The sequence below is a fragment of the Pyrus communis genome, chromosome 3 (assembly GCF_041283825.1).
Source record: "Pyrus communis isolate YQ-2024b chromosome 3, ASM4128382v1, whole genome shotgun sequence".
Classification (NCBI taxonomy): Eukaryota; Viridiplantae; Streptophyta; class Magnoliopsida; order Rosales; family Rosaceae; genus Pyrus; species Pyrus communis.
The window spans coordinates 24692176-24704545 of NC_142567.1; the positions used below are offsets into that span (position 1 = coordinate 24692176).

A 12370-nucleotide genomic window follows, 5' to 3' on the forward strand; every position below is an offset into this window, starting at 1 on the left:
GCATCTCTTTTTGCAAAATTCGTATGATTCACACAACGTCAGAAATGAAATCCAAAATATATCGTATGGAATAAGGACATATAATTTATCTCCAACTACAGCTCCACCTCGTGGTGGTTTAGGAATGTAAGATATAGTACCGTTTAAGCAAAATTGTGACAAAATTACAAGGTGAATCACCGATAACACCAAACCAGATTTCAGTGCGACTTTCTATTGCGACTTAAGGCCCTTTCACTTCATATGCTACTCAACAGTTTTCGCATATAAAATTAATTGCCCGGCACAAAAAGGACAAATAAATGGACCTTGTATTCATTTTTACCTTTTGATAATGACTTAACGAGGGAATATCTACAAAAGCATTAGGTTAAAGGTAGGATGGAGAAATTTTTTATTGTGATTAGAATATAGATGGTACACGGCGTGTTTTTATGTAAATGGTGAGAAATTTTACTTTTTAAGTTATTAACTTTTTAACACATATATCCTACCATGTGTATAGTGACACGTAATGTACCATCTCGTGTGCTGATCACATTGAAAAATCTCTCGGATAGAGAAATTTTTTAAATCATTTCGAGTCTTTTGATTATCTACCTTATAATTCTTTATCTTGCAAATAAAGATATTGGTCTTCCTTGAATTGAAATAATGATTCTTTATGTATTTGTGACTTCTGCACAAATAGAGATGTGCATAAAGATAAAAATTGGGTACATAAATTGTTCCCAAAATCAAAAGGAGTTCACACTTCATCCAGTATGGGAAATAAGGTGTTTTTGGGTCATAAGAAAAACGAGAAAAAGTATAATTTCATCCGTATAATTGTAATTGAACAACATTAGTCGTGTACATATCGAGTAGCATCTCCAATTGAGATGTCAAAAAATAAATGTTACATGTTAATTTGATTGTTGATGTGGTAATATCAAATTTTATTGTCTTCAAACACAATGTTTTTTTTTTTGTTTTTTTTTTTTTTTTTTTTTTTTATATAAATGATATTTGTAAAACCTATTTTTAAAAAGAAATCAGTTAAATTTTTTTCAAGATTTATAATTGGTCTATTAATAAGACCCACATGATAAAATAAAAAGTTAATTGAGTGCACATTTCTCATATATTAAATTTGACAGTAAAAGACTCATAAATCAATCTATGTAGAATTAATATATCGGTTGAAACTTCTTTCTACCGTCAAAATTAATTGCGTGACATTTTAGTTAGAATTTGACATGTCCGTTGGAGATAGTTTATCCTTATCGATTCCAAGTCATGTAATGTGTTGCAAGTTGAATTATCTTTCTGAATACCTTAAATCTGGTTAAAATAAACGATGTTAACAATGACACACCCCGACCGAGATCAGGGCATGCTGGCCGTCACACGAAGGTGACGTAGCCATGTGCGCGTGCGGAAGCTAATAAGAAGGTAATATAAAAGTACTAATAATTAAAAACCTAACATCATACAAAGTACTAGTGTATGTGAGACACAATTCAGAGCAAGTCTACAACAGTCCAAAAGGAAAAGATACGACATATTTACACCCGAAGGTGACCCTACAATGGTGAATGTCTGTCAGAAATGCCGGGACGCCCTCTGGGATAAACCACCGCACTTGCTAGACCACTAGAACCTGGAGGGGCGCAAAAACAAAAGCGTGAGTGGGCAAAAACAAAGTTCTTTGAAAACTCTTTAGCAAAACACATTCTAACCCCTCGCCGTAAAACCTGTATACTTCCCAGAAAATGAACATATATACGTATGTATAGGTATGCCAATCATGCTCCACAATATGCCATTCATACTCCATAATATGCCATTCAGAATCTCATAATCAAATATGAATGCTCAAGCGTAATTCACATCACAATATATAATCTGGCAGCCGGGAGTCACCTAACGTGACATGTACCGCTGCACCTAGAGCTCCACGCTCAACTCAATCACTGAATCTGCACACGAGTCGGAACCACCTAACGTGGTCTGTACGACAAGCTGGGTGTAATATATATGTATGCTCTAGTGCTACGATCACGTGAAGCTGTGCGATAATCGCGGGTCACCTACAAGTCGGAACCACCTAATGTGGTCTGTACGACAGGCTTGCACCTATCTTGGATCCAAGGCGAGCATGCGGTGCTGGTGAACATACACGTGAAGGCTGTGCCCTGGCCCTGGGCGGGAGCACTAACACCGGGGGTGCAGATTATGAGCTCTCTAAACCTCTCAAACTACCATCGCATAATAAACAGAAATGTATAACCACATGAATACCGCTTACCTGGCACTTACCTGTGCGTCCACAGCACCAAATACACATGTATATATGTATGTATGTCACCAATAATACATGCAATGATGCGTAAACAATATTCAAATGATGCATGGCATAAAACTTATAACCTTTTCTATTTAATTTCTGGGAATTAATATGTATATAGGTATATACGGAAAACAAAAGCCCACTCACTGATAATTAGAAGGGTCGTAGCCCCCCTGCCTCGAGTGTGTACGCTCGTCTTCGGAAAACGAATCACCTATACGCGACAAAGTTACGAAAACATTAATTTAAAAGCACCTAAGCAACTTCTCGTAATAACTTCTCATACATTGCTCAAATTGGACAAATGAATATACCAATGTGATCTACACAACCTCAGGATCACACCCATATTTTTAGAAAAATTTTTGGACCACGCACGCGCCCCCACGCGCCTGACCCCGCACGGACCTACGCGCCCCCACGCGCGGCCCACGTGCACTGCACACTGACGGCGTCAACTGACGCCGTCAGGAATATTCCGTTAACTGACGGAATATTCCGTCAAATCTAACCAGATTCCGTCCACTGCCGTTAGGAATATTCCGTTAGACTTAACGGAATATTCCCCTGTCTTCTCCGTCGAGCCTTCGCCGGCGCCGTCGCCGGCGCCGGTGGCCGGAAAACTGGGAAATTTTCCAACTTTGTTTTCTCACTCGTTTTTCAACCAAATTTCACGTTCTTTATACCAAAATGAAGCTTAGAACTAGTAGAACAACGTTAGACTAGTTTTAAGACCTAAAAATTAAAGAATCTCACCTGTCTTCAAGGTCAAAACTCGGCCAACTTTGCACAGGACGATCGTGACGTCCAAATTCACCCAACGAACTACTCCGAGGCTCCTTGGGACCTCACAAACACATCTACAAGCTTAGAAATTCCAAAAACAAGCTAGTTTAGGTTTGCATGAACAGTGTAAAATTCGGCCATTGTTGAAACGACGTGAAAACGTTCGAATTCTTACCTGGAATTGGTATGGTTGTGCTCCTCACAACCTCACGAGCACGAGGGTGGTCTTGGTTTCTTAATTGGTGCAGGTTTGAGTATGTTTGTATGTGTGGCCGTGTGTGTTGAAGGAAGAAGAAGAAGATGGATTCGGGGAGAGAGAGAGAGAGAGACTGAGACAGAGACAGAGAGACAAAGAGTGAGGGAATGAGGGAGGGAATCCCGGGAAAGTGAGGGTGAGGTGTGAGTGTGTGTGTGGTCCTACAACACCACACTACACAACACTTAACGTACACAAACAAATTAGGGTAAAATTGTCATTTTAAATGTACGTCTCGTTAGTTTCGGGACGGGATGTTACAACCTACCCTCCTTAATAGAATTTCGTCCCGAAATTCAAAACAACCAAAATACACCCTTACTGGTCAAAGAACAATCTAGGATACAAGTCCCTCATTCTATTTTCTGTCTCCCATGTCGCTTCTTCAACCGAGTGATTCCTCCACAGAACTTTCACCAAATTCACTGTTTTGTTCCTTAGAACCTTCTCTTTCCAATCTAAGATCGTTAACGGTTCCTCGTCGTACGCCAAATCTGGATTTATCTCTAGCGGTTGAAGAGGTATCACATGCAACGGATCGGCAACATAGTGTCGGAGCATAGATACGTGAAAAACGTTATGCACTTTAGCCAACTCCGGAGGCAACTCCAACCTATAAGCTACCTCACCAACTTTTTCTGTGACTATGTACGGTCCGATATACCTGGGACTCAACTTCCCTTTCTTTCCAAACCGCACAACACCTCTCCACGGTGAAAGCTTCAGAAATACCCAATCTCCGACCTCATACGTTCTGTCCGTAGCATGTCGATCTGCTAAACTTTTCTGCCTGTCCTGAGCTGCTTTCAGGTTAGACCTAATTACCTGAACATTTTGAGTAGTCTCCTCGACAATCTCCGGACCTACTAAAACTCTTTCGCCAACCTCCGACCAACATAACGGAGTGCGACAAGATCTACCATACAAAGCTTCGAATGGCGCCATGCCAATGCTCGAATGAAAACTGTTATTGTAAGCAAATTCCATCAAATCTAATCGCTGGTGCCAAGCATCACTGAACTGTAACACTGATGCTCGCAGCATATCTTCCAAGGTCTGAATAGTTCTCTCAGACTGTCCGTCCGTTTGTGGATGATATGCCGTACTGTAAAGTAGTCTCGTACCCAAAGCTTCCTGAAAAGCTACCCAAAACTTTGATGTGAATCGTGGATCACGATCTGAGACAATACTTACAGGGACACCATGGTACTTTACAACCTTTGAGATAAACAATTCCGCTAACCGGCTCAAAGAATACTTCTCTCTCACTGGAATGAAATGTGCCGACTTAGTGAGCCGATCAACGATCACCCAAATGCCATCAAAGCCATTATGTGTACGCGGCAACTTGTACACGAAATCCATAGTGATATTTTCCCATTTCCACTCTGGAACGGGAAGCGGTTGCAACAATCCAAACGGCTTCTTTCTTTCTGCTTTAACCTGCTGACAAACAGCGCAACTGCTCACATACTCAGCTATCTCCCTTTTCATACCCGGCCAATAGTAAAATGGTCGAATGGTATGATACATTTTAGTTGCCCCTGGGTGCATGGCATAAGCCGAGATATGTGCTTCATCAAGAATTTCCTTCTTCAACTCCACATTACTAGGCACGAACATTCTACCCTCTAACATCAACATGCCATCAGAATCACGAACTCTGAGATCTCGCCTCCTTCCTTGATCTCGAGCTCGAATTAGTTCTTGAATCTGTTCATCAGCTACCTGAGCTTCAAGCACCCGATCAACCAAGATTGGCCTAACTTGAAAATTAGCAAGTAATGCCACTTCTCGATCTTCTGCTTCTAACCTTACTCCCGTAGCACGCAAGTCCACCAAAAGAGGAATACGACTAGCGTACAACGCATTAATACGGCCATGTGGCTTCCTGCTAAGTGCATCGGCTACTACGTTCGCACGACCAGGGTGATAATCAATCGTGCAATCGTAGTCGCTGAGCAACTCCAACCACCTCCGTTGACGAAGATTAAGTTCCTTCTGGGTGAAAAGATACTGAAGACTCTTGTGATCTGTGAAGATCCTACACTTCTCTCCGTAAAGATAATGTCTCCACAACTTCAACGCAAAGATGATAGCAGCCAACTCCAAATCATGTGTAGGGTAATTCATCTCATGGGTTTTCAACTGCCGCGAAGCATAAGCAATCACCCTACCATGCTGCATCAACACACATCCCAGACCATTCAAGGAAGCATCGCTATAAACCTCGAAATCACCACTATCGTCCGGGAGTGCCAAAACAGGTGCATGAGTGAGACAATGCTTCAATTGCTGGAAACTTTGCTCACACTTATCATTCCACTCAAACTTAACATCTTTCCTTGTTAACCTCGTCAGTGGCAAGGCAATCACCGAAAAATCCTTAACGAATCTCCGATAATATCCCGCCAAACCAATGAAACTTCTCACCTCAGTGACGGTTCGTGGTTGCTCCCAACTCTCCACAGCTGCAACCTTTTGAGGATCAACTAGAATACCTTGAGCAGAAATGATGTGCCCCAAAAATGCGACTTGATCTAACCAGAACTGGCATTTGCTAAACTTAGCATACAATTGGTGTTCCCTCAACCTTTTCAACACCAAAGTAAGATGTCGAACATGCTCTGCTTTGGACTTAGAATACACCAGAATATCGTCAATGAAGACAATGACAAATCTATCCAGGTAAGGTTGAAATACCCGGTTCATTAGATCCATAAAGGCTGCTGGTGCATTCGTCAACCCAAATGGCATAACCAGAAACTCGTAATGACCGTAACGAGTTCTGAACGCCGTCTTAGAAACATCATCCCTACTAATCTTCAGCTGATAGTACCCAGACCTCAAGTCTATTTTAGAAAATACACAAGCACCTCTCAGCTGATCAAACAAATCGTCAATACGAGGCAATGGATAACGGTTTTTAATCGTCACCCGATTCAATTGTCTATAATCGATACATAGCCTCAAAGTCCCGTCTTTCTTCCTCACAAACAACACTGGAGCGCCCCAAGGTGAAGTACTAGGCTGAATAAATCCCTTATCCACTAATTCCTGTAACTGCACTTTCAATTCCCTTAACTCAGCAGGAGCCATACGATAAGGAGTTAAAGAAATAGGATTTGTACCTGGAAGCAACTCAACAGTGAAATCCACATCTCGATCTGGGGGTAAACCAGGTAAATCTTCAGGAAAAACATCAGGGAAGTGTCTAACCACTCTCACATCCTCAATTCTGCTAGGAACGGTCTCTTCTAGCACCACATGAGCTAGATACCCCTGACAACCTTTAGTCAACAGTTTCTTCGCTTGCAAAGCCGAAATAACACCATGTCTTACTCCACTTTGCTCACCCACAAAAGTAACCTCAGGTAATCCAGGACGGTGAAACGTAACTACTTTCCCGTAACAATCAATGTTGGCACGATAGAAGTGCAACCAATCATTGCCCAAAATCACATCAAAATCGACAATATCTAACGGGATAAGATCAGCGGGCATAACAACACCCTCTACTATCACTGGACATCCTGGGTACATACGATCTACAACACACCTCTCTCCTCTAGGCATAGCGAACTCTAAATCGTACCCTAGAGGTGTGGGGCGAGGTTGCGTTACTTGAGCAAATGTATGAGAAATAACGGAATGTGTAGCTCCACAATCAATTAAGACTCTAGCAAAATAACCAAGAATGTTTAACGTACCCATTATCAAGTCCGGGTTGTTCTGAGCATCCTGCAGGGAAATATTGTGAATACGCCCCTGGCCCTGCTGTCGTCCGCCACGACCTCTGCTCGCTTGAACACCGCGACCTTGAGCTCCACGTCCCTGACTGGACTGACCCATCTGTCTCGAAGACCCGGCACTACTAGTGGCATTCTCACCCTGTTGATACTGTCCTCCTTGGTACCATTGAGAACCACTTGTTGGAGCTGGAGGATACGGCATGTAGTTGCTGGGATACGGGGGATAACCACCTTGTGAATACGGGTCCTGGGGGTATTGGTACTGTCCTGGAGCATAGGGAACAACATCACCCTGATAGTGATAGGCACCACCTCTACCTGCTTGACCATAATTACTCGGACCTTGGATTTGCCGAATCGGTGCAGGTGGCGGCAGAAAGGTCTGCTGCGGCTTCTGCTGCTGACCCTGGGGACAATCCACCGCTCTATGTCCCATCCGTCCACACGTGAAACAAGCACCGCTAATCTGCCTGCACTCGCCGAAATGTCGGTTATTACACCTACGGCAAAATGGGGGTCGGTTTCGGCCACCATCACCTTGTCTCTGGCCTCGAGCACTTCCATGAAACCTACCTCCACGTCCTTGTCCAGAGGCACTGAAACCACCACTAGACGAACTCGAGCTGGCACCACCCTTTTTAAAGTTCTGAGTCTGGCGAGGCCCCAACGATGTTTGACCTTTTCCTTTGTCGTCTTTCTTCTGATTGCCGTTTTTCTCTTCGTCACTATCACTTGACATATTCTCAGAGTCCTCTACCCTCAACAATATCTCATAGAACTCCTGATATGACTCACAGTGAGTAGTAGTTACCATAGAACGCCATCTTTTTCTAGTGCCCAAGCGAAAACGACGAAGCATCTCCGCCGGATTACCAGCGACATCAGGATAGTAACGAGACAAATCAGTGAACTTACGATAATACTCGTTAGCCGTCATCTTTCGCTGTTTCAACTCAGTGAATTCCTGTTTCTTACGGTCGATATACTCAGGGGGTACAAATCTCCTTTGAAATACATCCTTGAAAACATTCCAATCGGTCCTCTGAGCTGGAGTCAACCTACGAAGTTCTTGCTCCCACCAAGCTGCAGACTCCATCTCCAGGAACCAAGAGGTTGTCTCAACCCACCTTTCCATCGGAAGGTTCCCTTGGTTATGTAACACCCGGAAAGTCTTCTCTAGGTGTTCCAACCAACGTTCTGCGCCTTCGTGACCCTCGTTACCTTTAAACTTATCCAACTTTAGGTTATACATAGTCTCCAGAGGAGTCCTCTGGGGAGGGCGCATCACTGTTTGAAGGGCTGTGGCAATCACTTCCCCCAACTGGGTAAGATCAGGAAAACTAGACTCATCTGAGCGACGTGGTTCCCGACGAGGCGGCATGATTCTGACAGAAGACACCAACTATTAGAATACTCACAAAGACACAGGACTGCCAAAACTAGGCTCTGATACCAAGCTGACACACCCCGACCGAGATCAGGGCATGCTGGCCGTCACACGAAGGTGACGTAGCCATGTGCGCGTGCGGAAGCTAATAAGAAGGTAATATAAAAGTACTAATAATTAAAAACCTAACATCATACAAAGTACTAGTGTATGTGAGACACAATTCAGAGCAAGTCTACAACAGTCCAAAAGGAAAAGATACGACATATTTACACCCGAAGGTGACCCTACAATGGTGAATGTCTGTCAGAAATGCCGGGACGCCCTCTGGGATAAACCACCGCACTTGCTAGACCACTAGAACCTGGAGGGGCGCAAAAACAAAAGCGTGAGTGGGCAAAAACAAAGTTCTTTGAAAACTCTTTAGCAAAACACATTCTAACCCCTCGCCGTAAAACCTGTATACTTCCCAGAAAATGAACATATATACGTATGTATAGGTATGCCAATCATGCTCCACAATATGCCATTCATACTCCATAATATGCCATTCAGAATCTCATAATCAAATATGAATGCTCAAGCGTAATTCACATCACAATATATAATCTGGCAGCCGGGAGTCACCTAACGTGACATGTACCGCTGCACCTAGAGCTCCACGCTCAACTCAATCACTGAATCTGCACACGAGTCGGAACCACCTAACGTGGTCTGTACGACAAGCTGGGTGTAATATATATGTATGCTCTAGTGCTACGATCACGTGAAGCTGTGCGATAATCGCGGGTCACCTACAAGTCGGAACCACCTAATGTGGTCTGTACGACAGGCTTGCACCTATCTTGGATCCAAGGCGAGCATGCGGTGCTGGTGAACATACACGTGAAGGCTGTGCCCTGGCCCTGGGCGGGAGCACTAACACCGGGGGTGCAGATTATGAGCTCTCTAAACCTCTCAAACTACCATCGCATAATAAACAGAAATGTATAACCACATGAATACCGCTTACCTGGCACTTACCTGTGCGTCCACAGCACCAAATACACATGTATATATGTATGTATGTCACCAATAATACATGCAATGATGCGTAAACAATATTCAAATGATGCATGGCATAAAACTTATAACCTTTTCTATTTAATTTCTGGGAATTAATATGTATATAGGTATATACGGAAAACAAAAGCCCACTCACTGATAATTAGAAGGGTCGTAGCCCCCCTGCCTCGAGTGTGTACGCTCGTCTTCGGAAAACGAATCACCTATACGCGACAAAGTTACGAAAACATTAATTTAAAAGCACCTAAGCAACTTCTCGTAATAACTTCTCATACATTGCTCAAATTGGACAAATGAATATACCAATGTGATCTACACAACCTCAGGATCACACCCATATTTTTAGAAAAATTTTTGGACCACGCACGCGCCCCCACGCGCCTGACCCCGCACGGACCTACGCGCCCCCACGCGCGGCCCACGTGCACTGCACACTGACGGCGTCAACTGACGCCGTCAGGAATATTCCGTTAACTGACGGAATATTCCGTCAAATCTAACCAGATTCCGTCCACTGCCGTTAGGAATATTCCGTTAGACTTAACGGAATATTCCCCTGTCTTCTCCGTCGAGCCTTCGCCGGCGCCGTCGCCGGCGCCGGTGGCCGGAAAACTGGGAAATTTTCCAACTTTGTTTTCTCACTCGTTTTTCAACCAAATTTCACGTTCTTTATACCAAAATGAAGCTTAGAACTAGTAGAACAACGTTAGACTAGTTTTAAGACCTAAAAATTAAAGAATCTCACCTGTCTTCAAGGTCAAAACTCGGCCAACTTTGCACAGGACGATCGTGACGTCCAAATTCACCCAACGAACTACTCCGAGGCTCCTTGGGACCTCACAAACACATCTACAAGCTTAGAAATTCCAAAAACAAGCTAGTTTAGGTTTGCATGAACAGTGTAAAATTCGGCCATTGTTGAAACGACGTGAAAACGTTCGAATTCTTACCTGGAATTGGTATGGTTGTGCTCCTCACAACCTCACGAGCACGAGGGTGGTCTTGGTTTCTTAATTGGTGCAGGTTTGAGTATGTTTGTATGTGTGGCCGTGTGTGTTGAAGGAAGAAGAAGAAGATGGATTCGGGGAGAGAGAGAGAGAGAGACTGAGACAGAGACAGAGAGACAAAGAGTGAGGGAATGAGGGAGGGAATCCCGGGAAAGTGAGGGTGAGGTGTGAGTGTGTGTGTGGTCCTACAACACCACACTACACAACACTTAACGTACACAAACAAATTAGGGTAAAATTGTCATTTTAAATGTACGTCTCGTTAGTTTCGGGACGGGATGTTACAAACAAAACAAGATCGTTTGCCAAAAACGTTGGTCTATTTTGGTTAAAGATATCGTTAATTGTGGACGATAATTTGTTGGATAATAAAAGAGAAACAGGTGAGATGCCCATTGCCCACCTAATCTCATAATTCATGAGCAAAGCTAGAAGAAATTGTTTTTTGGTCAACAATGTCATGCAACAGCAGAGGAAAGAGCCAAGTTATCGGCCAAAGCTGCATCTTTGGACCCAGCTGAGCAAAAGCCATGCAAAGCTACAAGCAAAATTAGCAAAGCATAACTTAATGACAAATTGGTTAAATTTGGTGACACCTTTTTGGATAAGATAATTAAATATAAAAAAAACAAAAACCATAACCTTCTAAAAAACCAAATAAAAAACCAAAGAACAAAACTTTAATTTTTTGTAATGGTAGCCTTACCCCATAAATACAAAATAAGTACACACATTTATCAATAGGGTTTTTAGTTATGAGGATTATTTTTCAGTACATCAACGTAGATGTACATTATCATTTTAGAGAGATCTAATTGAAAACGTTTCTGGTAAAAATATTTTTGGAATCGATTCTTAATAAAGATACAAATGCATTTTATAAAAATAATAAAAGTGATTCATACAAAAAGTACATAATTTTGCTTCCTGTAGAAAGCAATTCAAGTAATTTTGAAACTCGAAATTTTTTTTTTAAAATGCTTTCATTCATTATAAAAGTACTTCCAAATGAGTTATTAACTGTGTATGCAACACATCGTTGCACTCTAGAAATTACAAATAAAACACTCATTGACTAAAAATTACTTGCTCATAGAAGACCTATTTAAAACTTATAATTAGATCAATTTTAGCGTGGATAGATGCAAATTTGAGATATGAAATTTATATTTACATTTTATTTACTTTTGCTTTGATATTTTCAACTTAATATGTGTGGCGTAAATTTGTGATTTTTTATTTATTTTTTTCTCTTTTAACTTGCGACCAAGAGTTTTTATAAATAGAGTAAAAATGGAAAAGAAAATCTAATGGAACATCCAACTTATTTACCCATAAAGCCAGGGAGAATGATTTTAATATTTAACCTGGTAACTTTAGCTGGGCGGCGAACTGAACTTTTCCCTTTTTAACTACCTGCATATTTTGGCATCATGGAAGAAGCAGCGAATCTAAAAAAAGCTGACGTGGCAGTCATAGATTCTTCTATTGAAGACGAGAAATTTTTTTATTTTTGTTTATCAAATAGAAGGGGAGAGGAAAAAAGTGATAGAGAATGTGAGAGTGAGAAGTTTTTTAATTTTTTAATTTTTTTTAATTAGAGATATGTTAAGATTACGTATAGGTGAAACTTTGAAAGAAAAAAAAACAAAATTTGATTGTGTGAAATTACATTTCTACCCCATATTTCTTATTCATGTTCTGTTTTAATTAGATGTTTAAACAGGTAATTTCATATGATTTTAGTTGACAACGAGTGTTTTATTAATTAGTAGAGAAGAGATT

At 41.8% G+C, this 12370-nt stretch overlaps 1 protein-coding gene and 2 long non-coding RNA genes across 3 annotated transcripts; all 3 read right to left on the minus strand.

Moving 5' to 3' along the window:
- Positions 1-1469: 1469 nt before the first annotated feature.
- Positions 1470-3201, minus strand: LOC148698191 (uncharacterized). Its single transcript, XR_015960350.1, has 3 exons — positions 3089-3201; positions 2480-2546; positions 1470-1642 (listed from the first exon to the last, which is right to left on the minus strand). It is a non-coding gene; the product is annotated as an uncharacterized LOC148698191 (long non-coding RNA).
- A 4059-nt stretch (positions 3202-7260) lies between these two features.
- LOC148698192 (uncharacterized) lies at positions 7261-8507 on the minus strand. The gene is made up of 2 exons (XM_088690399.1): positions 7597-8507; positions 7261-7312 (listed from the first exon to the last, which is right to left on the minus strand). The coding sequence occupies exons 1-2, from the start codon at positions 8505-8507 to the stop codon at positions 7261-7263; spliced, it is 963 nt and encodes a 320-aa protein (XP_088546525.1).
- Positions 8508-8704: 197 nt separating this feature from the next.
- Positions 8705-10436, minus strand: LOC148698193 (uncharacterized). The gene is made up of 3 exons (XR_015960351.1): positions 10324-10436; positions 9715-9781; positions 8705-8877 (listed from the first exon to the last, which is right to left on the minus strand). It is a non-coding gene; the product is annotated as an uncharacterized LOC148698193 (long non-coding RNA).
- Between the last annotated feature and the right edge of the window lie 1934 nt (positions 10437-12370).